The sequence below is a fragment of the Xenopus laevis genome, chromosome 2S, assembly GCF_017654675.1.
Source record: "Xenopus laevis strain J_2021 chromosome 2S, Xenopus_laevis_v10.1, whole genome shotgun sequence".
Classification (NCBI taxonomy): domain Eukaryota; kingdom Metazoa; phylum Chordata; class Amphibia; order Anura; family Pipidae; genus Xenopus; species Xenopus laevis.
In genome coordinates, this window is record NC_054374.1 from 11686330 (window position 1) to 11711970 (window position 25641).

The 25641-nt window shown below is 35.4% G+C and overlaps 1 protein-coding gene across 1 annotated transcript in view; it reads right to left on the bottom strand.

The window, feature by feature from the left end:
* Positions 1-25641, bottom strand: part of gbe1.S (glucan (1,4-alpha-), branching enzyme 1 S homeolog) — a 53605-nt gene that overhangs the window by 7365 nt on the left and 20599 nt on the right. Inside the window, 11 exon segments of the mRNA NM_001094899.1 lie at positions 1778-1908; positions 2196-2380; positions 7621-7792; positions 9003-9113; positions 10306-10404; positions 11815-11942; positions 13201-13316; positions 17870-18079; positions 18447-18537; positions 20185-20320; positions 24523-24648. Coding sequence (NP_001088368.1) covers positions 1778-1908; positions 2196-2380; positions 7621-7792; positions 9003-9113; positions 10306-10404; positions 11815-11942; positions 13201-13316; positions 17870-18079; positions 18447-18537; positions 20185-20320; positions 24523-24648 — 1505 coding nt within the window.

Here is a 25641-nt window from a genome sequence, read left to right on the forward strand (position 1 = left end):
GGCTGTCTGGGTGAAACCTTCTTGTCTGGATTTCCAAATTAGTAAATCTGGAAAACATTGAAAGAAACATTGAATGAAAATATGAAAAATGGCACTGTGAAAAGCCAATCGCTGATTGCCACGCCATCAGTCCCACCCCCGACATCACCAGTCCTGCTCCACCCCTACCTTTTTCCACCCTGCCAGTTTTCTGGCTCCAGAAAAGGTCACTTCTGAGTTATACTGTAGTAAATTTCTGTTTTCAAACTGATAACATCTTTCTATTGGTTATGAAAAAACAATCCCATGCACATGTCTAATCTCTTTTGTAATCCCAAAATATACCATGTTTATCATTTAAATTGACTCCATTGCATAAAACGTTTCATCTGCAAAATTGTTAAGTACATCTTCTAAGCAATGGCCCTTTTTCTTGCTTAGAATGTTCCCAAAGGTAGCACACTGCTTTCTGTATAGATTACAAGAATGCATCATATCCACATTTTCCAGTTCCAGCTGAATCCTAAATCTTCCATTAAAAATTTGGACAAATCCCAAATTTAATATAATTTCTAATTTACATATGCAAAGGATTATAGTATGGTGGGGAGGGGTTGGTAGTGTACACCGCACCACACACACGCACCTCACATTGATTTATGTAATTACATGATCTAAAGTCACCTGCTAGGGTTCACATTCAGAATCATTCAAAAAAAAAAAAAAAAAAAAACCTTCAGGATTTGATACATCCTACTGGTGATGTACCGGTCAAATCAAATAGAATCTGAACCGGACCCCATCCCTCCCAGCCTGGCAACCCTATTCATAGATTTACCAATCTCTTAAATTACAAAAAGGGACGTGGCGGGTGCATAGATATAAATAGAGGCTGCCGCTGTCGGAAGCTGGCAGCGCAGAACGATCGTGGGTGGGGGAAGTGGAAGGAAGAGCTCAACCCAAGTTTGCCGGTGACCCGAAAATCATTTGTGGAAGCCAATCTAAACCCGCGGGTGTCGTGCCAGCCCACGCATCACTAATCCCTAGTCGATGGCTGCAATCTCGCTCAAATTCTTATTCACTTTTCAGTTACTTGGCTGTTTATATTTTTTTACTTGCAAAAACTGCAGCTGCTTCCTGTACTTTCCAGATTGATTCTATCAATATTGATATCCCATGTAATCTCCTACATCAATAAATGTATATCCAAAACACAAGCTGAGAAGACCCATTTATTTTTATTCCTAAAATGACCTTACACTATCCTCCTCTTAGTAACAATATTGAGAAGGATTAAAATGTTTAACAAAGGTCAGAAAGAGAAATCTCCCTCGCTTCTACATCTGTACCAAACACCATATGTCCCTAAAGCATTCATCCATACTCAAACAGAACTATACCTACATCAAGACAAACATTACATGATAAATAGTAGTCTTTGAAAAGACCAAATCCTAGATAAGCAATATGCAAGCATGCACCACTATAGTAGCATTAACAAATATCTCCAATGATAAATAAGCGACAAAAACATCAGAGAACTTGGCCATCACATTTTGGCTGCAAACCAAAATAACCGAAATCAATATACATTATATGCAAAAAGCAGGGCACTATTTATATACTATATAAATCAATTTTTAGATATTGCCTGTTTGATGTATACACACCTACTTCACAGCTGTGTGGAATATGTTGGCCTTGTAATATAATATAAAAATACATACAACAAAATAAAAATGATATTATTTTCATATAACAAAAATCCACTAATATATTGATATTTATAAAAGGATATTTCCCAGGTTTGTTCACTGCAACTCTGTATCCAGTATAGCTTTTGTATGGATGGAAATTAAAGATGAAAATAAGATTTGCCCTTTCAAATGCAATGATCTTATCACTTTCATGCTTTGCACTGATATAGGCCTAAAAAGAAAATAAATCCATTGTAAGCATAACTCATTTTCTGACAAATATATATATACAAAAAAATGCTACTTTAGGCTTTTCAGAATTGTGATTAATAAAATAAATCTAAATCCTGTTGATATTGAAAAGAAATTTAGCCCTCAGCACTTGTATATCCATGTATGCAAGAGGAAAGGGAAGCCAGAAAGGCTACAATTATGCTTTTACAATATTAACTTTCAGATTTTTAAATTCACAAATAAAAAAAAAAGTGAGCACTTATGCCAATAAAACCTGTACCTTACCTGTGGTGCAGCAAGCCATCCAAACTTTTCTTCTAGTTTATTCATATCTCTATCAAAAGCATAAAGGAATCTATAGCGTAGTTGTTGATCATCAATTAAATGAAATTGCCTTCTGGCATAATGGTAGCTTTCCCCATTTCCTTTCCTTGGGAAATCCAACCATTCCGGGTGTCCAAACTCATTACCTGAATGTGAACAGAAACAGTTAGTTCTTATGCAAAAGGAAACAGAAGATAAAAAAAAAAAAAAAAAAAAAAAAAAAAAAAAAAAGGATGTGCTTAAAAATGTGACAGAGGAGTCCTAGAACAACACACAAAAAAAACAACCACTTTCAATTAATTCTTTTGGGATTTTAAGAAGAGTTAATTAACCCTCGATATTCGACCATCGAAGTAAAATCCTTCGACTTCGAATATCGAAGTTGAAGGATTTACCACATTTCATTTGATCGAACGATCGAAGGAAAAATTATTTGATCGAACAATTAAATCCTTCGATTGTTAGATTAATCCATTGATCGAACGATTTTCCTTCGATCAGAAATTACTTAGGAAAGCCTATGGGGAAGGTCCCCATAGGCTCAAATTGGTGCTTGGTAGGTTTTAGCTGGCGAAGTAGGTAGTCAAAGTTTTTTAAAGAGACAATACTTCGACTATCGAATGGTCGAATAGTCGAGCGATTTTTAGTTTGAATCGAAGTTGTAGTCGAAGGTCGAAGTAGCCAAAAAAAGCCTTCGAAATTTTAAGTATTTTTCATTCTAATCCTTCACTCAAGCTAAGTAAATGTGCCCCTAACTGTCACCAATACATGTACAGTCATATGAAAAAGTTTGTAATTGTTTGTAGTTTTTTTTAATCATTATCTGAGCTTTCAAAGTAGCAACTTCCTTTTAATATATGACATGCCTTATGGAAACAGTAGTGTTTCAGCAGTGACAAAGTTTATTGGATTAACTGAAAATATGCAATGATAGGTGCATAAATATGGGCACCCCAACAGATGCATTAAATCAACACTTAGTTCAGCCTTCTTTTCTCCTTTCGCAAATGTAAGCCTTTAGACGCCTCCTATAGCCTTTGATGAGTGTCTGTATTTTTGACCATTCGTCCATACAAAATATCTCCAGTTCAGTTACATTTAATGGCTGCCAAACATGGACAGTCTGCTTCAAATCATCCCATCGATTTTCAATGATATTCAAGTCGGGGGCCATTCCAGAATATTTTACTTCTTCATCTGCATAAATGCCTTAGTAGATTTCAAAGTGTATTTAGGGTCCTTGCGTAACTTCAACTTTGTGACTGACGCGTGAACATTATCCTGAAGAAATTGATGATATTGGTTTGAATTCACCCGACCTTCGACTTTAACAAGGGCCCCAGTCCCTGAACTAGCCACACAGCATGATGGGATCTCCACCAAATTTGAAAGTAGGTAGCAGGTGTTGTTCTTGGAATCCAGTGTTCTTCTTCCACGATGCAAAGCATTTTTGTCTCATCAGGCCAAAGCACTTTGTTCCAAAATTACTGTGGCTTGTCTAAATGAGCTTTTGCATACAACAAATGACTATTTGTGGTGTGAGTGCAGAAAGTGCTTCTTTCTCATCACCCTGTCATACAGATGTTCTTTGTGCAAATGGCGCTGAATTGTAGAACAATGTACAGATACACCATATCTGCAGCAAGATGTTCTTGAAGGTCTTTGGAGGTGATCTTTGAGTTGTCTGTAACCATTCTCACAATCCTCCGCATATGCCTCTCCTGTATTTTTCTTGGCCTGCCAGACCTGGGTTTTACAGCAACCCTGTCTGTGGCCTTCCATTTCCTGATTCCATTCCTTACAGTTGAAAATTACAGTTTAAACCTCTGAGATAGTTTTTGTAGCCTTCTCCTAAACCATGATACTGAACAATCTTTGTTTTCAGATCTTTTAAGAGTTGCTTTGAGGATCCCATGTTGTCACTCTTCAGAGAAGAATCAAACAGAAGCACAACTTGCAATTGGCCACCTTAAATAGCTTTTCTCATGATTGGACACACCTACCTATGAAGTTCAAGGCTTAACGAGCTAATCCAACCAATTTAGTGTTGCCAGTAATCAGCATTGAACAGTTACATACATTAAAATTAGCAAAATTACATTATATTATATATTACCCAAATTTTTGCACAGCCAGTTTTTCTCATTTGATTTAATTTTATACAACTGAATACTGCTTCAATAAAAATCGTTGTTCAGAAAACACCCCAGTTCCTGGGAAATGAAAGACATACCACAGTTATCTTTGTGGAGTAAATTATTATGCAGGCTGAGAGGGGTTCTCAAATTTTTTATATGACTGTATATATAAAGAGATTTGTGGGTTGAAAAAATCTGATTGTCAGCAAATGGGCACCTAAGAGATTAAGGCCACAAGTGTCCTATTCTTCAGGAAGAAAAAAAAATAAAATGCAGGTCTTTAAGACAAGGAATTAATCAGTTTTATTCAACATTACATTAGTAATGTAACAACATTAGTTTGTGTTCTTGCCAACGAATATCACAAGTGTTTGCCTCTGTTTCTTTAACTCTCACACTATAGCTACATAATATCAGAAGCTAGAAGCAAACGTGACTCAGGAACTCCACGAAGGAATGTGAATGTTTTATCCTTACATTTTCTCAATAAATAGCAACAGTGAAGCATGGATAATTGAGGAAATATCTAAGCAGACATACCACTGAGATTTTCTTTCCTGTAATTAATTGTAAGATGCTTTTTGTAAAACTCAGCTATATAATGACAAAAAACTAGATCGAACAAGTGATGCAAGTTAAAACAATGGGGTGCTAATAGGAAAAAGAACAATGTTATTACCAGAACATTTTCATCAATCTTTGCAGTTTGTTCATCTGAGGACCACATATATTTTCCCATCTGACTATTTAAAGGGGTTGTTGATCTTAAAATGAATTTTTAGAATAAGCCCGAAACTTTCGAGAACCATGAAGGCAAAAAAACATGTTCCAAAGGATAAAGGGACCATCTGCCATGGAGTTTTACATGACTGTCAGGTTTTAGTTGGAGTATTTTCAGATTCAAATTGTTAGCAGCTTCAGGGTATAATAAATCTGTAAAAAATAGATTTTTTTTCCTAAAGATTTGCCTAGAAAAAATGGAGTTTTAAAGGAATAGTTCAGTGTGAAAACAAAAACTGGGTAAATAGATAGGCTGTGCAAAATAAAAAATGTTTCTAATATAGTTAGTTAGCCAAAAATGTAATGTATAAAGGCTGGAGTGAACAGATGTCTAACAAAACAGCCAGAATCCAACTTCCTGCTTTTCAGCTCTCTAACTCTGAGTTAGTCAGCGACTTGAAGGGGGGCCACATGGTACATTTCTGTTCAGTGAGTTTGTAATTGACCCTCAGCATTCAGCTCAGATTCAAAAGCAACAGATATGACCCATGTGGCCCCCCCCCTCAAGTCTCTGATTGGTTACTGCCTGGTAACCAGGGTAACCAGTAATTGTAAACCAAGACAGCTGAAAAGCAGGAAGTAGTGCTCTGACTGACAAGTTATACATCAAATCACTCCAGCCTTTATACATTACATTTTTGGCTAACTATATTAGAAACATTTTTTATTTTGCACAGCCTGTCTATTTACCCAGTTTTTATTTTTAAACTGAACAATTCCTTTAATAAATAGGCCCCTTAATTTTAGGCTATAATGGATAGATGGTATTGCAATAAAATAGATATAAGTTATTAAAGATCATGCTAAAAGACCAAACATAGCTGTAAGCTTGTATGTTAAGCCAGCATTGGCATTTAGCAATATCCTGCAGTTGCACTTCTTTTTCATAAGCACGTCTTACACATCTTCTTTACATGCAATATGTAGTATACAACTCAATTTTCCAGTTGCAGCACAGAATCTAAATTATACCAAAACAAGACACCATTATTTACTCTTTTATTAAAAAAAATAAATAAAAAAAATGCCCATTCCATTGATGAAAAGCAGCCCCAAAGCAAGACATTACCACAACCCTAATTAATTGTAGCTAGGATTAATAAATCATGAGAAGTGTTAAATTTACACCAAAATGTCTGAACTTTGAACAAATAGTGCTACATTGGCCTAATCAGATTAGAATACCTTTTATCACATTTCAAATTTGCTTTTACGTGGTTGCCAATCACTCACTCTTAGGGGTTTATTTATCAAAGTCTGAAGTTTTCTCAATATTTTCTGCTACAGAAATATTCAGATCAAATCCGTTCGGGTTTTTTAAGATTATTTATTATTATTACATTTTCCTGAAAATTTGTTTTGCTGGAAAAATATCCGATTTTCACGATTTTTTCTCTGAGTTTAATGAATTCTGAAAAATTAGTGTTTTTTTAAAAAAAAATCCGATTTTATTAAAAAAAATTAACACATTTTTTGTGTTTTTTGCATTCGGAGTTTAGTAAATAAACTCGTGTATGTTTGGGCAAGACAAAAGAATTACCATGTAAATCATAAACATAATTACTTTTTGCCAATATGCATAATTAAAGATTTGTGCCATCCTTGGAAGGCACAGATATAAATATCATGTCTAAAGGTCCAGTAACAACAGTCATTCATATAAATGACCCAGCTGCCTCAATTTAAATAAATAAAAATCAACTTAAATAAATAAATTGATATGTGTGCTGATCACACAGATCAATACAGTTTTCCACCAAATCGTTCGACCTTTTCAGATTTGTTGCCCGAAAACCCCAAAATTTTCGGATAATTGAACAAAACCCAGCGCAGATAAGGATATCAACGGGACATCTGCCATTGACTTCAAGATGAACTCGGCAGGTCTGAGCTGGAGTACTTTTTCCATTCAGACTTTTAACACCATCGGGGTTTAATAAATCACGAAAAATGTTAAGTTTTTATTCTATGAAAAAAAAAAAAAAAATTAGTTTTTCCCAGTCTCACCAGGAAAAAAAAACAAGTGCCACACTGGTAGTTATCTGGAAGACAGTCAGATTACTCAGAAGCGAGACACTATACATATACCAAACATTTCTATGAAATTATATTATTGGTGTGGTAAAGCAGGTTTATTTTCCACATGGACATGGGAATCATTCAAGTTCAGAAATAAAAGTTTCAATCTTTATTTTCCCGATTACAACTTGCAGGAGGGATTTGTGATTTTCAGGGGTGTTAAAGCTCACCAGAAGCTATCACTCCAGAATGCAAAGTAGGGTTTGTCCACTCAAAAAAAGTTGACACATTTAACTCTAAACAATATAACACAAATAATTAACATGTTAAAATGTTTACAAGCCATTCTGGGAAAGGGAGTGTTGGCTAGGGAAGAGTATATTTTAGAAATTGCTACCAAAATTGAAACGGACATGGAAACACAATAGAAACTTCAGGGCAGTACCCACCTATGAAGTTGAGATAGCCTTCACCTCCAAGAGCATGAGTAATCAGACGCAGCATTTTATGGAGTTGCATTCCCCGATCAATAACTGGAGTCAATGGCGAGAATACACTCATGTTTGTGTACATTTCTGCATCCATTAACCAAAATGCTAAACTCTTATCTCCAACAAGTGCCTACAAATAAAAAAAAAAAAAACACATATCAATATCTACTGCAACATTTCTATGCAAAGGCAAAATCAATAGCACATAATCAGATGAACGCTGAATATTTTCCTTTTTTCGCTCCAATAAATAACTTGTTTCCTGTTTCACTCCAACCTTTAAAAGTAGAATTCAATCCTAAAGTTAAAAAAATGGTCTGTATAAATTTCTATTTCTGGCTCGAGTAGGACGTTGCTAATATTCGGAACCCTTGTGGTATAACATCCACATAACCGAACTGATGCTCGTAACACAGTGATTGCTAAATCGCTAATTATGTCGCTGGACCGAGTACTTTGATATTCAATCCAATCAAGAGTTAATCTTTATATATAGACCTTACTGACTGAGTATTTACTTAATCGCCAGTTGTAATACCACTTTGGTACCAACAAACAATGGATTTAACATGCTGCTTTGCCTTTTATTGTGCACCGTTAATGTGGATATAATGTATATTATATAGGCATATCAGCCCTTTATTGTACACTGCTATTTATATATCTCCAAGGAGAGGGATCCCTCCTCCCAGATGCAGCACTATATTTAAAGTTACAAAACCCTACCCCCCCACCCTACATAGACCCCCCTCGCTCCCCCCCCTAAGTCTTTGGTAACCCTTCGTGCAGATTGTGTCCAGTGGCGTTCACGGCAGCCATCTTCTTCTCTTCGGTAAAAATAACTGCTGTATCGGCCCATGCGCAGTTGGAGCAATTTTCGGTCATGTAACAACTGTGCATGTGCCGAAACTCACGAAAATTGCCGAAGAGCCGGTCTCATTCCAAAGATTACTGTCTGAGTGTCTGAAGATGGCGCCTGTGAACTTCGCTGGACAGAATCTGCACGGAGGGGAAAGTAAAGACTTAGGGGCATTTGCCCGGGGTAACGCTTAGGCTAAAGGGAAAGGAGGGAGGGGGTCCATTTAGGGTAGGGGGATAGGGGTTTAACTTTAGGGTTTAGTTCTCCTTTAACATTCGTTGAATCTAAAAGGACAAAAAAAGTTGACAAAGTTGTACCCAGAGTAATCATATAATAACCAAGGGCCACCAGCTAGTTGCTCCTAAAAATAAGTTTTGATCAGTTTACTACAAGTTAGAAAATAACTTAACAAAACACATTGTAATACAAACATTTATTTCATTTAACTCCGTGCTACTAAAACAAAGAGCAGTAGTGTTACCTGATCATGGCTTTCTGCATAGGCGATACATTTCTCATTATATCGTCTATTGGTTAATGTGTGCACTATATTACCCATGTCCCAATCTTCATCTTTTAGCTCTTTTAAGATCTGTGATAGAAATAAGTCAGTCACTTGCAGACCATTATATTTTTTAAACCACAGTTTACGTTTTACAAAGGTTTGTACAGAATTTCTGGCACCAAGCATTTTGATCTACTTGATGTAGAGAAAGCAATATCAACAGAAGACATTCAGATGCTTCAGGGATTCAGGGAATTCATTACATTTACACAAATGTTTATTTAAGTGAAAAAAAATATACAAGTTTCCTAATATTTGGACCCAGCTGTGTGAGATACGCAAACAGATTTGCACGGTTGCAGTGCTCTTGTATCTCTGAATTCTTAAGGGCCCATTTACTTAGCTCGAGTGAAGGAATAGAAGAAAAAAAAACAAAAAAATTTTTTTTTGGCTACTTCGACCACAAACTATGCAAACTAAAAATCGTTCAACTATTCGATAGTCGAAGTACTGTCTCTTCAACCCTCTACTTCGCCACTTAAAACCTACCGAGGTGCCATGTTAGCCTATGGGGAAGGTCCCCATAGGCTAACAATTTTTAGGTCGAAGAAAAATCGTTTGACCGATCGATAAAAAAACTTCGAATCGAAAGATTCTAAGGATTTAATCGTTAGATGGAACGATTATTCGTACAACCGAACTACTTGCGTTAAATCCTTCGACTTCGATATTCGAAGTCGAAGGATTTACATTCGGCAGTCGGGTTAATTAACCCTCGATATTCGACCCTATGTAAATCTGCCCCTTAAGGTCTGTGCTTAAGTCATAGTTTCTAGTCTACTTCTTTCATGTTTTAGTTGCCTTGAATCCATTATAAATAGTTCATCGTTATCTTATAAAATAGTTCCAAACATAGAAATTTAGTAAACCCTGGGGTGTTAAGAAAGGAAAGAGCACACAGAAACAGGTAATCTGTATTTTTCATATTTCTACAATAAGATAAAATAATGGCTCCACATCTACCTTTTTGATATCATTGGCCATTAAAGGATTCTCTAATCAACTAGGAAGACAGGCATGAGAACTGCTTTATTAACCATTGCATAATACTTAAAGGTTTTCAAAATTGCAATCTTAATTTTTTTGACGATGTATAGGAATTCTTTTGTGTTCATTGGTACCAATATTGAATTTTACGTGAGATTTTCAGAATTCATAATGCGTATATCCACAATCCTGTTCAATAACATGCCAGGTACCAGCAGAAGAAGTGACTTACCTGAATCCATTTGTCAGGCACAGCCATTGCTAGTCGGTAATCAAATCCAACACCACCTTGAGATATAGGGCAGCAAATCGCTGGCATTCCTGACACTTCCTATATAAAAAGGATCAAAAAATATTTATATACATCCATTTCAAAAAAAGACTGCCAACACTGTGCTAGAAACACGGAAGAGAAAGATGCAGTGTTCTTCCTTATAAGGTTATTAATTTTGTTTAAATATGTTTATTAGTTGCATACAACATATATGCTATAATGAGCTGCAGAGTACTACAGTTTATTTAAAGGAGAAGGAAAGGTTAAAATTAAGTAAACTTTATCAGAAAGGTCTCTATAAATACACCAGTAAACCCTCAAAATAATTCTCTGTCAAAAGAAACACAGCTTTTCTTTCCTTCTATTGTGTACTCATGGGCTTCTGTATCAGACTTCCTGTTTTCAGCATAAACCTCCAGGGCTTGAGCATGCTCAGTTTGCTCCCCTCTACCCCTCCCTCCCTGCTGTAATCTGAGCCCAGAGCTGAGTGAGCAGGGAGAGACTCAGGCAGGAAGTGATGTCACACCGAGCCAATATGGCAGCTGCTATCCTAAACAAACAAAAAGCTTCTAGAGCTATTTACCGTACTCAGGTATTTTAAAGAGTTCTGCAGAATAAATATAGTCTTATAGCTTGCATTATTGTAGCTTATCTATTGGCGATAAAGTGCTTCGGTAGCTTTCCTTCTCCTTTAAACTAGTGGGTCTTCTGTTATGCCGCTGTAAAGGAATGTGCATAATAAAGTATAGCCTTACCATAAAATTACACATAAAGGTCTTTTAAACAAAAAAATAAGTACACATTTATAAATTATTTCAGATAGTATTCTAAAGAAAGCAGGTCAGCATAATCTAGTCAGCTGGCGTTACATTGAAATTGGATGGATTTATTTCTGTTTATAGTATGTATAGCATGTATTTGAGGTATGACAACACCTTACCATTTGCCTCAGGCTGTAACACACAGTTAGAGGCACATGCTTTTGTTCAAAAGCATTCACACGGACACTACATCAAAGTAAATGCCTAATATGTGCTGACTGGTGCTATGGGTGATAACATCAAGCATTCAAAAGAAACACTGCTGCATCTGAAATTTGAGTGTCCAGATGGTTAACCTGAAATCATCCATTTGCAGATACCAGAGCATTTATCCTACATCTAAGGTATTGTTGGAAGACTTGGTGACCAGATCACAGAGTGTTCTTGGGCGAACAGTCTTAAAGCAAAAATGCATTCGAATTCTTTGCTGTATAGTGCAGCTCACATGGTTTAGGCCACATTGCTCATATTCACTGCAAAAGATTTCCAGAAAACAAACAAAAAACACTAACTTCTGACACTGCTGTATTGAGCAGGAGGTCATAATAATAATGTTATCATTTGACCATCTGCTTGCCACAGGAATGTCCAGAAGTAGTGACTCATAAATCCTTGTACGTCTTTCATGATTCCATGACCATCATACCTCGGCTACTGTAATGCAATGAGGATAAAGTGTATGTATCATGTGGTTTGCCAACAGAAGGTACAACAGAGAATCTTCATCCACGTGAAGTCCAAAATATTCATTATAACCTCCAGAAAATCCACAACCTAAAAAGGTTAAAATAAATAAAATTATATATATATATATATATATATATATATATATATATATCTATCTATCTATATCTATATCTATATCATAGTTAAATTTATAACCGTCTCCATCTTACCCATCATCCTCTACTCCAAAAAGGGCCCAGAAAAAAATATAAGCCAAGAAAGAATGTGTCTCTTCTTTGAACCACCACAGGAGACTTTAAAAAAAAAATTAAAAAAAAAAAAAAAAAAAAAAAAAAAAAAAAAAGATATTCTGGGGAATAGATACTGGATTCAGAGTTACTCCAGAGTAACTAATCTGTGTTCACTGAGAAACCCTTTCTATACATAAACCTCTACCATCCCAAACTGAAACCCATTATGCTTTTAAAAAAACAGCACCTCATTATACAGAGGCTTCTGCAGATTTCTTTTGACTGTGCTCGTTGGCACCACAAATAGAATGTGCCTATATTTTTTGAAGAAAGCGACAAGCACTCCTGGAGCCACTCGTAGGTAAAAACAGCTTTTTATTTCAGTCGGTTCAAACATACAATCCTGACGCGTTTCGTATCTCACCGATACGCTACGTATTGGTGAGATGCAAAACGCGTCAGGATTGTATGTTTTAACCAACTGAAATAAAAAGCTGTTTTAACCTATGAGTGGCTCCAGGAGTGCTTGTCGCTTTCTTCACATTTCTTCACTCACCCCAGCTACGGATTCGGGGTGATGCACCCGGGCCACCCTTCGAGTAACAAGATCTTGGATTTTGAGATATATATATATATAGATATATATATATATATATATATATATATATATATATATAGATGTCATTTCTGTCACATGACTCACTTAAATTTGTGTATTATAATAAATAAAGTACCCCCAGTTGCAAAATATGAGGATATTAGAAGTTACCTCGGAGTTCCATGACCTGTATAAAACACCCGGCCTACGGCCTCGAACTTTTATATGGTCATGAAACTCCTCGGTAACTTATAATATCCTTATATTTTACAAGAGGGGGTACTTTATTCAATATATATATATCTATCTCTATCTCTATCTAGAGAGATATATATATATATGTATATATATATATATATATATATATATATATATATATATATATATATATATATATATATATATATATATATATATATATATATATATATCCTAATTTTAAAAATAGACATGTTCATTACACTAAAGCTTAAAAGATGCATCCTGGGTTTTTATTTTAATTTTTTTGGATCTTTACCTATACCGTGGTGGTGATACAACATGGATGTAACCCCATCAAATCGAAACCCATCAAATCCATATTCCTCAATCCACCACCGCAAGTTTGATAGAAGGAATCTTAAAACTTCCCAACTGTTGACGAAAAACAACATTTTTACATTTTTTATTTTCTTTTCACTATACAGCTGTACATTGGTCTGTTTACAAAACAAATATGGAACTTCAGTAAAATTAAATCAAGCATATTCCTAAACAGATCAACCATTGTGCCAACATTTACAAGTGGTAGGAATATCTTCACATCCTTACCAAAAACAGAAATTTTTAAATGTGTATTGAAATTGTGGTCCCCTTATAAGAAGTGATGGATACTGCAAGTCTTTAGGTTTATACACAACTTGTGTTTTAGCAGAAGGCTGTTCATTTCCAACAGGTTGGATAAGAATGGTGCAATTTCTCATTGATGTGTTTTTGAAAGACATATGTTACCAAAAATATTAAACTATCATGAAGCCACAAAGGCAACAAGCCATTTAGATGTTTTCTCTTATTTTATCAATATTGGAAGTATTCACTGTATCAAAATGGGGTTCTAATACTAGGAAGGGGAAAACCCCCACTAGTAAAAATACAGACATTGTTAGAAATAGAACTAGATTAAAATCTGAATGTGAAAAAATGTCCCAGTTTATTGCTCGTGTTATGTTAAAGGGATACTGTCATGGGGAAAACATTTTTTTTTTAAATAAATCAGTTAATAGTGCTGCTCCAGAAGAATTCTGCACTGAAATCCATTTCTCAAAAGAGCAAACAGATTTTTTTTATATTCAATTTTGAAATCTGACATGGGGCTAGACATATTGTCAATTTCCCAGCTGCCCCAAGTCATGTGACTTGTGCTCTGATAAACTTCAATCACTCTTTACTGCTGTACTGCAAGTTGGAGTGATATCACCCCCCCTCCCTTTTTCCCCCCAGCAGCCAAACAAAAGAACAATGGGAAGGTAACCAGATAACAGCTCCCTAACACAAGATAACAGTTGCCTGGTAGATCTAAGAACAATACTCAATAGTAAAAACCCATGTCTCACTGAGACACATTCAGTTACATTGAGAAGGAAAAACAGCAGCCTGCCAGAAAGCATTTCTCTCCTAAAGCGCAGGCACAAGTCACATGACCAGGGGCAGCTGGGAAATTGACAAAATGTCTAGCCCCATGTCAGATTTCAAAATTGAATATAAAAAAATCTGTTCGCTCTTTTGAGAAATGGATTTCAGTGCTTAATTCTGCTGGAGTAGCACTATTAACTGATGCGTTTTGAAAAAAAACATGTTTTCCGATGACAGGTTCCCTTTAAGAAAGCACTGCACAGTTTATTCCCAGATTTGTGTCACTGTAGCCCAAAGATGGGGGGGGGGGGGCTGTGCTATACAATTGGTAGATATATTCAAGATTACTTTCCGAAATTTAATTAAAATATATAGAAAATGTAAGTGTTTATATAAATGTTCACATGAATTTATGCTTAACAGTGAATTAGTTGTCAAGGCAAATTTAAAAAAAACCTGCAGCACAAAAAATATTAATTACCAGAATAAATAAATTGCCTTACAAATACATAGTAACACCCAGAGTCAAATATTTCTCTCTCTGAACTAGTTCCCTTCTTATTTATGCCTGTTTTTTTGTTAAATTAATGTTCATTCTGGCATTTCAGACCTTGACAGATCCTCTGAAGTTTTTCTCTTTCATTTCCCAAATGTCATTGTACTTTGTAAGGTGTACTGTGAAAAATGTCGGCATACAGTTGCTTGGAAGATACTTTCTATGACTTTTATACAAGTGCTTCGCCAATCAACACTAAGCAGCATGCTGCCTTTGGCTTCATATTAAAGATGATCATTTAAAGTAGGCCAGTTAAAAGCCAGGTTCTTTAACAGGCATGACGTTGTAAAGAGAGAAAGGGAATACTCATTTTTTAATGTGGCCATAATCTACTTGCAAAATCTTTTCTCTACCAGAGATTAAGTATTCTTTTCTGGAATGTTAATTAATTGTTAAAATGGAAGGTGACATTGAGAATGATAGAAGTTTTATTAATAAGTGAAGCTTGGTATTTTGATCATATCTGCATAAAAGATGGTTTTAGCTTTCTCGTCTTGTAGAATGACATCTTAAAAGGGGAATACATTGGTATACAAGTGCTGCGCTATATTTTCATTTTTGGAATGGTATCCCTTGTCTGGGCAGGTACATGCAGAGTATAGAACTTCTTTGGTGATTACTGTACTGCACAATCGAACAGCTTGAATGGGGGTAGGGGTGACCTGGCAGCAGTTATTGCCACTGGGGGGGGGCACATATTGGCACAACCCAGCAGCAATTTTTGGCTTCACTTAAGTTAAAGAAAAGCAGAGATTTATGATATCCAAACTAATCGTATTTGGTCAACAGATCTTTTACAGTAGACTGTACAATTTATAGCCTAATTCTACTGTAAATTAAGTTGTATAGTCAAAAAGACAAGTTTAAGAAACCTTGTATACACACATTTCACAAACATGCTTTTCTCTGGAGAACAACTAAGGGTAGGACTACACGAACGATTCCAGCGCGATCCGACGCGCTGCGACAAAACGTATGCGACAAAAATAAGTTAAAGAGATACTGACACCTGAAATTAAACTTTTTTTTACATCTATTATAATATTGGCTTTGCAAGCTACTTCTAACTTTGCCATAAATTATTTGCATGATGCTTTTACATTACCTGTCCGATCCCCCATGTTCCTGTATGAGGGGGCTGCCATATTTGTGCAGCAGGAGTCCGTTAGCATTAGAAACTCTAACTAACAGGCTGAGATGGGACAGTCAGGTTGGCAAAGTCAGAGTGTCAGAGAGTCAGGCTTAGGAACTTCAACAACAATTATATACAAAAACAAACCTCTCAGCAAAAAATGATCAACCTGACATATAGGTAACATCTAATGTACATTCATATGCTAAAATTCATTTTTTAGTGTCAGTATCACTTTAAGAGATAGAATTGTCACATGGTGTCGCAGCGTTGATCCGATGCGACTGTTGAATGCAGACGCAACACGCTGCATCTGCATCAGACAGTCGATACTGTGATACTGAAGGCCAACACAAACATCTATAACTTAGTGTTATAAGCACTCTTTTGGACCGGTTTAAGAAATAAGGACACAAAAAGGTGTGTTATGTTTTGACAAATAAAGACTGTCCGTTTCCTACTGTAAAGTACAATGATTACTGATACACATAAAATTGGCTCTATGTACAATAAGGGGGTTATTTATTAAGCTCCGAATACCCAAAATACAAAAAAAAATAATTGAATTTTTCAGACCTTGAAAAAAGAATTTTTTTTTATTTAAGTCCGATTGTATGAAAACTCTCTCAAAGCTGTTGAGGTCCTGTATTAGTCAATGGGGAAGGTCCCAGGGGGTTATTTATGAAGCTCCGAATTTATCTCAGTATTTCTAAGATAAAAATCCGAGCAACTCCGAATTCCCGAATGGACTTTTTTATCATTCAAAAAAAATAGGTTTGGGCAAAAACCTGACAACTTCGTACCTTTACCATTTTTCGGGGTTTTTGGACCCAAAATCATCGGATATCGGTACTGACAGTGCAGACACTGGGACCTTCAACACTGACTAATACAGGACCCCGACAGCTTTGAGATGCCAGGTTTACGGATTCAGAGTTTTCATACTATCGGACTTTAATAAATCCCGGATTTTTTTTTGATTTTTTTAAAGTCTGATAAAATCAGAATTTTTCGGATTTTGGGTATTTGGAGCTTAATAAATAACCCTCCCAGTGTCTTTGCTGCTGTCAGTACGGATATCCAATGATTTCAGGGATTTAGGCCAAAAAATCTGAAAACTCGGGCAAAGGTCCGAAGTTTTCAGGTTTTTGCCCGAAACCTATTTTTTCGAATGATGACATAAGGTCGATTTGGGAATTCGGAATTGCTCGGATTTTTATCTTAGAAAAACCGAGATAAATTCGGAGCTTGATAAATAACCCCCGAAGACTGCTTTCAACTGTAAAACACTATTCAATGCACATTCAAGAATTGGACTTGGACTTATGTTTTAAATAAGTGTTAGGGGGTTATTTACTAAAACTCAAATTTTTTTTTTGAAGGGGAAAAAAAGGACTCAAATTTTTCGATTCATTATACCCTGAAGCAGTTAGCAATTCAAATCCGAAAATACTCAAGCTAAAACCAAAATTATAAAAAAATAAAATAAAAAAAAAAGCAGATGGTCCCTTTTACCTTTGGAACAAGTTTTATGCCTTCATGGTTCTCAAAGGTTTCAGGCTGTTTGCGCTTGGTTTTGTTCAATAATCTAAATTATTCGGGCAACAATTAAAAAAAGTCGAGTTTTAAGAGCATCACTTCGGAAAAGTTGCACAAACCAAATGGACACTATTTTGTTACTTTTTTTTTTTTTTTAACACTGATTTTTTTTTTTTTTTAAATAGTTAAATAAAGGGGATTTGGGTGCGGTCGGATTTTTTTAATGAAGGGAAGAAGTCAAGTTTTAGTAAATAAACCCCTTAGTGTCTGTTGTTAAAACATATTTGATCATTTTTTAGAAAAATTGCAGCTATTTGAAGTGAAAAGAAAAACTGCATATACACATACTTCGAGTAGTCAAAAAGTCTGCTATCCCAAAGAGCATGGATTCCTCGAGCCCCATCATGAAAAAAGCACGAGTCTGTGCCATCAAATTTATTGAGACCATCTTCAGTATTGTTTGATGCATGGCTATGTACAACATCAAGAAGAACTTGGATTCCCATTGAGTGAGCAACATCAATCAGTTCTTTCAGCTCATCTGGTGTGCCATAGCGACTTGAAAGCAATAAAGAAGGAAAAAATAAAAAAGGTATAATGGAATGGTCATGAAATCCATTTAACAGTAGGGTAAAAATAATGGAATCACTATAACAAAGTCTACGTATATTATAAACATAGAAGTTCCACAGTTTATATTATTTAAGTCCTAATGGTGGTCATTAATCCTGTTAAAACCATTTAACAAATGTGTTAACTAGAGAAAAGAGGTGCCATTTTCATCAATGTAAGTAAATCTGCAGCGAGCAAAGTCCCATGATACAATACATAAAGGAAGAAGAACATTAAAGTCAAAAAATGAAAGGTAGAAGAACGATGGATACACTTAAACAAGGGAAAAATCATATAGAATTACATTTTTTACCTTGAAGCTGCAAAGAAGCTGGTGATTTGATAACCAAAGCTTGCATAATAGGCATGCTCCATAATAGCCATCATTTGTATGCAATTATAACCTGTTGCAAAAGATATTCAACATCACTAAACATTAAAACAAATAATATTCGTTTAAGCTGTACTTATCACCCATTAATGAGAATAGTATAAAATAGAATTTTTGTTTAGGGCCAAAACAAATACAAAATTATTTAACTGGTCCCATTTATGATGAAGGTGTAAGGGCAATATTACTTTTGGTAGGTTGGGGATTTTCACGACATTCAAGTGAAAAAGAAAGAAGAAAAAAAAAAGAAAACTGCCAAGACAAAACTTCAAGTAAAAAATGCCAAGGTGCTATAGGTACTATAAGTAAATGAGAGCTCCGCTGATCCTATTGGACCTCTTTAAATAAATTCAGACTTTGAGGTTTTCTGATTTTTTTTCTTCAATATAAGTTGGCGGAAAACTAAAATTTTGAGATATTCTTAATTTTTAGCGCATTGTTCTTCTGTTTTTGCTCATATTTTATTCAGATTTTTTTAGTAAATCTCACAAGATTCAGTAGGTTTAGAGTTTGCAAATGTTGTTGTGGCTTCAAAAACCACAAAAAATTCAGATAATAAATAAGTGGGACCTGCTATCCAGAAAAACCCTGGTCCCAAGCATTCTGTATAAGGCCTTTTTTCCGTGAATTTGTTCTACATACTTTAGAGGGACGATTTACTAGAAAATGACAAATTACAATTTTTTCCGCAAGTCTCTAAAAATTCATGTTTTTTCCTATATTTTTTTTTTTTAAAAAAAACTAAATGTTGAGATGTATTTTGAGATTTTGAGTTTAGTCATGGCTTTGCCTCTAAAGGCACTAAAATTTAACCTTTAATAAATAGGCCCCCACATCTACAAAATCATTGAAACATTAATTAAACCCAGTAAGATTATTTTGTCTCCGACATGTATTAATTTTATCCTACTTGGGATCAAGTACAAGGTACTGTTTTATTATTACAGACAAAAAAGGAAATCATTTTTTCTTTTTAAATGATCTGATTAAAATGGTGCCTATGGTAGATGGCCTTCCCATAAGTCAGTGCTGTGCAGATAAAGGGTTTCCAGATAATGGATCCCATGCCTATACAGCATTTTATTGAAGAAAAAAAAAAAAAAAAAAAAAAAAAGATGTCCATCTGCATTGCCTGAACTTCACATGCAGTTTTGCAATTTACAAGGCAGCTAAAAAAATAAATAAAAAAAATATATATATTTTTTTGCCCTCCGTCACAATTAGCTGAACTGTTAACCAGAATACATAAAGGTAAAACCATGAACTGATTATACTGTAGAACTCGGAACAAAATCAGTCTCAAGAAACACTTTTACGTAAAGAGATGTTCTTTCAAACAGATGGCAAATGATTTCTATTACTAAGAATGACATTCAGGTTAATAAGAGCAGAGTAAATGTATTTATTTATTTCAGTTCTTTTCAAATGTTGATCTTGCATTCAGATATGTGAAGAAAAATAATGCTCATGTTATCTTACACTATGTTTTCAATGTAATCGTATTATACTATACAGTGTGTGATGTTATATTAAAATAAAAAAAAATTATAGATATAGATATAGATATAGATAGAGATAGATAGAGATAGATAGAGATAGATAGAGATAGATAGAGATAGATAGAGATAGAGAGAGAGATTACATTTATGCCAGAACTCACCAAGATCTTTTATTTTGGGCAGAACGTTGTCTGTAAAGTTTTTATATGAAGCAATTCTTCCTTCTGAAGATGCAATTCCAACATGAGCTTCATATATACGCACACTCTTTAGCTTCTTGGGGCTAGCATGCTTGCGCTATAACAATGTTCAGGAAAAAGGCATGAATGTTGCAGCTTTAGTGACAGAATACATTTGGACTAGTATATCTATAGATTATAATAAGCTGTAACTGGACCCTTTTAATCACATGCTTAAAGGGGTTGTTCACCATCAAACAACTAGTTGGTTTCAGAAAGATCACCAGAAATAATGACTTTATCCAATTACTTTTAAAGTTCTGTGTCACCGTCTTTCTAATATTGAAGTGTAAAGTGTCATTTTTCACCTTCTAAAGCAGCTCTGGGAGGGGGGTCGCCGACCCTGTAAACTGTTCTAAATGGATACATTTCTTATCTTTGTCCCTGCTGAGCAGAATCTCTGGGTTTCATTACAGACAGCTGTTAAGACTTGATACAATAGTTGCCAATATTCCAGAGATGCTGCTGAGAAATGTATCAACTCAATGTTGCAAAATTGTAACAGTTCTGAGTCTGCACCTGAATTACTGAGCTGCCGGACTCAAACACAAGAGGCAGGAACATTCAACTTTAAACTACGATTTTGGAAAAACAGTAAAATGGAACAGTAATGGAAACTATTGAAAAAAAAAAAGTCTGTATTTCTGGGGAACAATCTGAAAAAAAAAAAAAAAAAAAAAGTGTTTGGAAGGTGAACGACTCCTTTAAGGTAAGTAAAAAAACACAAAATCACCCAACATCACACCAAGGGGCATATTTATCAAGGGTCGAATTTTGAATTGAAAAAACAACTTTGAAATTTGAATTCAAAAAGAGCAACCAAAATTAAGGGGCAGATTTATCAAGGGTCGAAGTGAATTTGAGGGGAATTTTCAAAGTAAAAAAATTCAAAATTCGAAGTAATTTTTTGGATACTTTGACCATCGAATAGGATACCACGACTTCGATTCAAAGTAAAACCATTCGATAATCGAAGTACTGTCTCTTTTAAAAAAAATTCGACTTCAATACTTCGCCAAATTAAAGCTGCCGAAGTGCTATGTTAGCCTATGGAGACCTTCTAGAGCATTTTTCTAAGTTTTTGGAAGTCGAAGTAAAATCGTTTGATCAATGAAATCCTTCGAATCGTTCGAAGGATTTAATCATTCAATCGAACGATTTTACTTCGACCGCAGGATACCCAAATTCGATGAAAAAAACTTCGACTTCGATATTCAAAGTATTTCAATTCGATGGTCGAATTTCGAAGTATTTTTATCTTTGAAATTCGACCCTTGATAAATCTGCCCCTAGGTCCAAGTTTTTTTTTTTTGGCCGAATTTTCGATCGAATAGGACTGTATTCGGCCGTATTTGAATCGTAGGAATCGAAGGAATAGCATGTTCGATCAAATTCCATTCAAAGTTTTTCCCCAAAAAAACTTTGATTTTTCAGTGTCTGCCAATTGACTCCAAATAGGCTCTAGGAGGGCCCCCATATGCTAAAACAGCAATTCCGCAGGTTTTAGATGGCGAATGGTCGAAGTTGAATTTTTAAAGAGACAGTACATGATACATTTCAATATTCGGATTTCTTTTTCAAATTTGAATCGAATTTGGACTATTCCCTAGTCGAAGTACACAAAAAATAGCTCGAAATTCAAATTTTTTTAATTCGAAGATTCACCTCGACCTTTGATAAATCTCTCCCTATTTGTTTTTCCTGTTTGCCAGCAGTGCAAACAAACTTCTCACAGTGTACATTCAGCACCTGTGTGGTGTTACCAATCACTATCTCTTTTATATAAAATGAAAGCTCAACAATGTAATCTTCCAGTCACTTGTCTCTGTAGAATAATCCCACAATTTTTCTTCTTCCCTATAACTACCTCAGCTAAACTGGGTTTTTTTTTGGACTTTAAGTGGGACCGGTCACCCTAAGTAATTAAATAATTCCAAATCCTACTTTATGATGTTGGGGGCAGATTTATTAAAGTTTTGAATGGCAAATTCGAATTTTCTATTTTTTCTTTTTGTGTGTCAAAACTCACAAATTAGAATTTAAAAGCACCAAATCGAATGTAAATTTGGATGTGAGATTTATCACACCTTGATCATTGAAACAGTTCTAATTCAAATATTCAACACCTAAAACCTGCTGAATTAATTTGCAAGTCAATGGCAGAGGTTCATTTATCCATTTCAAGATGTTAATAGCCTTCCTTACATGCAAGTTTTTTCGGAGAAAAAAAAATAAAGTTTCATTCAAATTCGATTGGAATTTTCCGGTCAGTAACATTCGTTCGAATTTTAAATGTTCAAGCTTTTTCTTAAAAAAGATAAGATTCGAGTTTTGAGAACATTCAAATTTGCGTTAGAAAAAAATTCGAAATTCGAGCTTTGATAAATCTGCCCCTTAATCAAGCAAAATAAATGTCACAACTTATTTCAACCTTGTTTTTTTTAGTCTAGGAATTCACAATCACATCAAGCACGCAAGAGCCATTTTGTAGACACGATTATTAACGAAAGATTTGCATCAAGCCAAAATCTTGTTTATGCACCAGAATGGGGCACCTGATGCCCATGTTATTGCATGCCCTGCAACTTTATGAGGCACGTTTATCAAAGGTTGAATTTCAAATTCATGTTTTTTTAAACTCCTTTAAATTCTAATATACTCAAAATTCGATTGGGGAGCTATCTAATAAGAAAAATTGAATATCTAAAACTTGCACGAATTTTACCGACTCGAAAAACTCGAATCAAATATGAATCGAATAGGACTAAACTTGATTCTAGTTTTTTCTCCGAAAAAAAAATTTGAATGTCAGAAAGGCTCGTAACATGTCCAAATTGGTCCCTGGACCTCTTCTATTAACTTATACATGAACTCAGCAGGTTTTAGGTGGCGAATAGTCGAATTTGAGTTTTTAAAGGGCCAGAGTATGATAAATCTCAATATCTGAATTTGAATTTGAATTAAAACTCTTGGATAATTCACAATTCGAATTTGAGAGTTTTTGGGGCGCTCGATTTCTCCTCCTTGCCTTCTATAGGAGATAGCCAGGCCCGAAAAAATCAAGCGCGCACGATGGATCGTCACCCTGTCGCTGTTTCAGAAGAGGAGTGCATGTAAGCAATTTCTTAATAAAAGCTTTGCGATTTAAAAAGTTAAAACGGTGTTGGTGTTTTTTTTTTTTCGTTAAAAAGAAACAATTTTTAAAAATAAATTACTATTACTGGTCCTTTAATAAATCTGCCCCTTTTTTTAATTCGAATTTTCACTTCGACCTTTGATAAATCTGCCCCTTTAATTATACTGTACTGTAAAACTGTGCCTTACTGCATATGAATAAAGAGTTATTTACACACAACTTTATTCCTGAAATCCCTACCATTGATATCGGGCCTCAAACTCTTTATTGCTGGGATACAATTGTGGAGTTCTTTTCATTACAGAGTAACGAATACATTGCTAATGATTTGTAAAAGACTTGGACAGCACTCAATTAAAGGGATTGTTCAGGGTTAAGGTTAAGGAGAGAGAGAGAGAGAGAGAGAGAGATTTTGAATTATTTGCCTTCTTCTTCTGACTCTTTCCCAGCTTTCAAATGGGGGTCACTGACCCTATCTAAAACAAATGCCCTGTAAAGGTGGCCATACACGGGCAGATAAAGCTGCAGATATCGGTCATTTAGAGCAATTTGACAGCTTATCTGCCCGTGTATGGGGGCTTCCGACGGGTCTTCTCGATAGATATCTGGCCACGATATCGATCGGGAAGGTTTGATTTTTACCCGACCGACCCGTCGGAGCCCCTTGGCGTATCGTAATTCGATCGTTCCACCATACGGCCGAACGTTCGAATTACCCCCGATATAGCCATACCATTAATAGCATATCGGGGAAAGATCTGCTCGTTTGGCGATGTCGCCAAACGAGCGGATCTTTGAGTCTATGGCCAGCTTAAGGCTACAAATAAATTATTATTGCTATTTTTTATCACTCATTTCTATTCAGACCCTCTACTATTCATATTCCAGTCTATTCAGATCAATGCATGGCTGCTAGGATATCTGAAAACCAATTACAAATTGTCGCAGAATATCGCACTCTACATCATCCTAAAAGTTAATTTAAAGGCAAACAATCCATTTAATAAATCTGATTAGCATTTCAGGCCTACTGTGACCTTTTACTGATCATTATCCACATGTGTTGGATGTTATATAGTTTATTTCAGTGGACAACACTTAGCAGAATAAGAGCAACATCTTACTTTATAAGGCTGTGGTGGTTCCCAATGTACCCAGTCATACACCGCTTTATTATCTTCCCGAATCACATATTTTGCCCAAGGAGATATTCGGTACAGAGTCTCTCCAGATTTGCTAGTCATTACAACCTAAAACGAGAAAAAAAAAAAAAAAAAAATTAAAAAGTGATACTTTTAACATTGTTTAATGACAAACACCAGTTGTGAGCATGTACACTGTTGCGTTTAGTCGATTTCACTACAAGGAAATCTGCTTGCCCTCCCCTCCATACATAAAAGCTTGAACTATAAAAAGGCTGTTGTCACTGAAAAAAAGTTATACTGGTAAAAAAAGAAAAAAAAGTAATAAAATGTATTGGTAATTTAAATACAATAATTATAACCTAAATGAGATGAAAACAATTATTATTAAGCCATTATTAAAAACAGGTTTGAAATTTTAAAACAAATTCAATACATTTGTCGTAACCACAAATGCATGTGGATGACGGAAAAATATTGCAAGTTTACAAGGTAGCCATGAATCCAAATATACAGAATGCTCACATTAGGGATACTGTCATGGGAAAACGTGTTTTTTTCAAAACGCATCAGTTAATAGTGCTGCTCCAGCAGAAATCTGCACTGAAATCTAATTCTCAAAAGAGCAAACAGTTTTTTTTTATATTCAGTTTTGAAATCTGACATGGGGCTAGACATATTGTCAGTTTCCCAGCTGCCCCCAGACATGTGACTTGTGCTTGGATGGAACTATTTTCAGGCTGTTATTTCTCCTACTTAATGTAACTGAATCAGTCTCAGTGGGACTTGGCTTTGACTATTGAGTATTGTTCTTAGATCTTGTGTTAGGGAGCTGCTATCTGGTTACCTTCCCATTGTTCTGTTGTTAGGCTGCTGGGGGGAGGGGTGATATCACTCCAACTTGCAGCTCAGCAGTAAAGAATGACTGAAGTTATCAGAGCACAAGTCACTAGTGATGTGCAGGTCAGGGTTTTCCTGAACCGCACCCGACCCTAACCCGTCCTGCTCCAGCCCGCACTTCTGGGGTCCTTATATAGACCCGCATCGCCCCGCCGATAACGTCACAATGACATCACAAAAGGGGCGGGGCAAACAGACCCG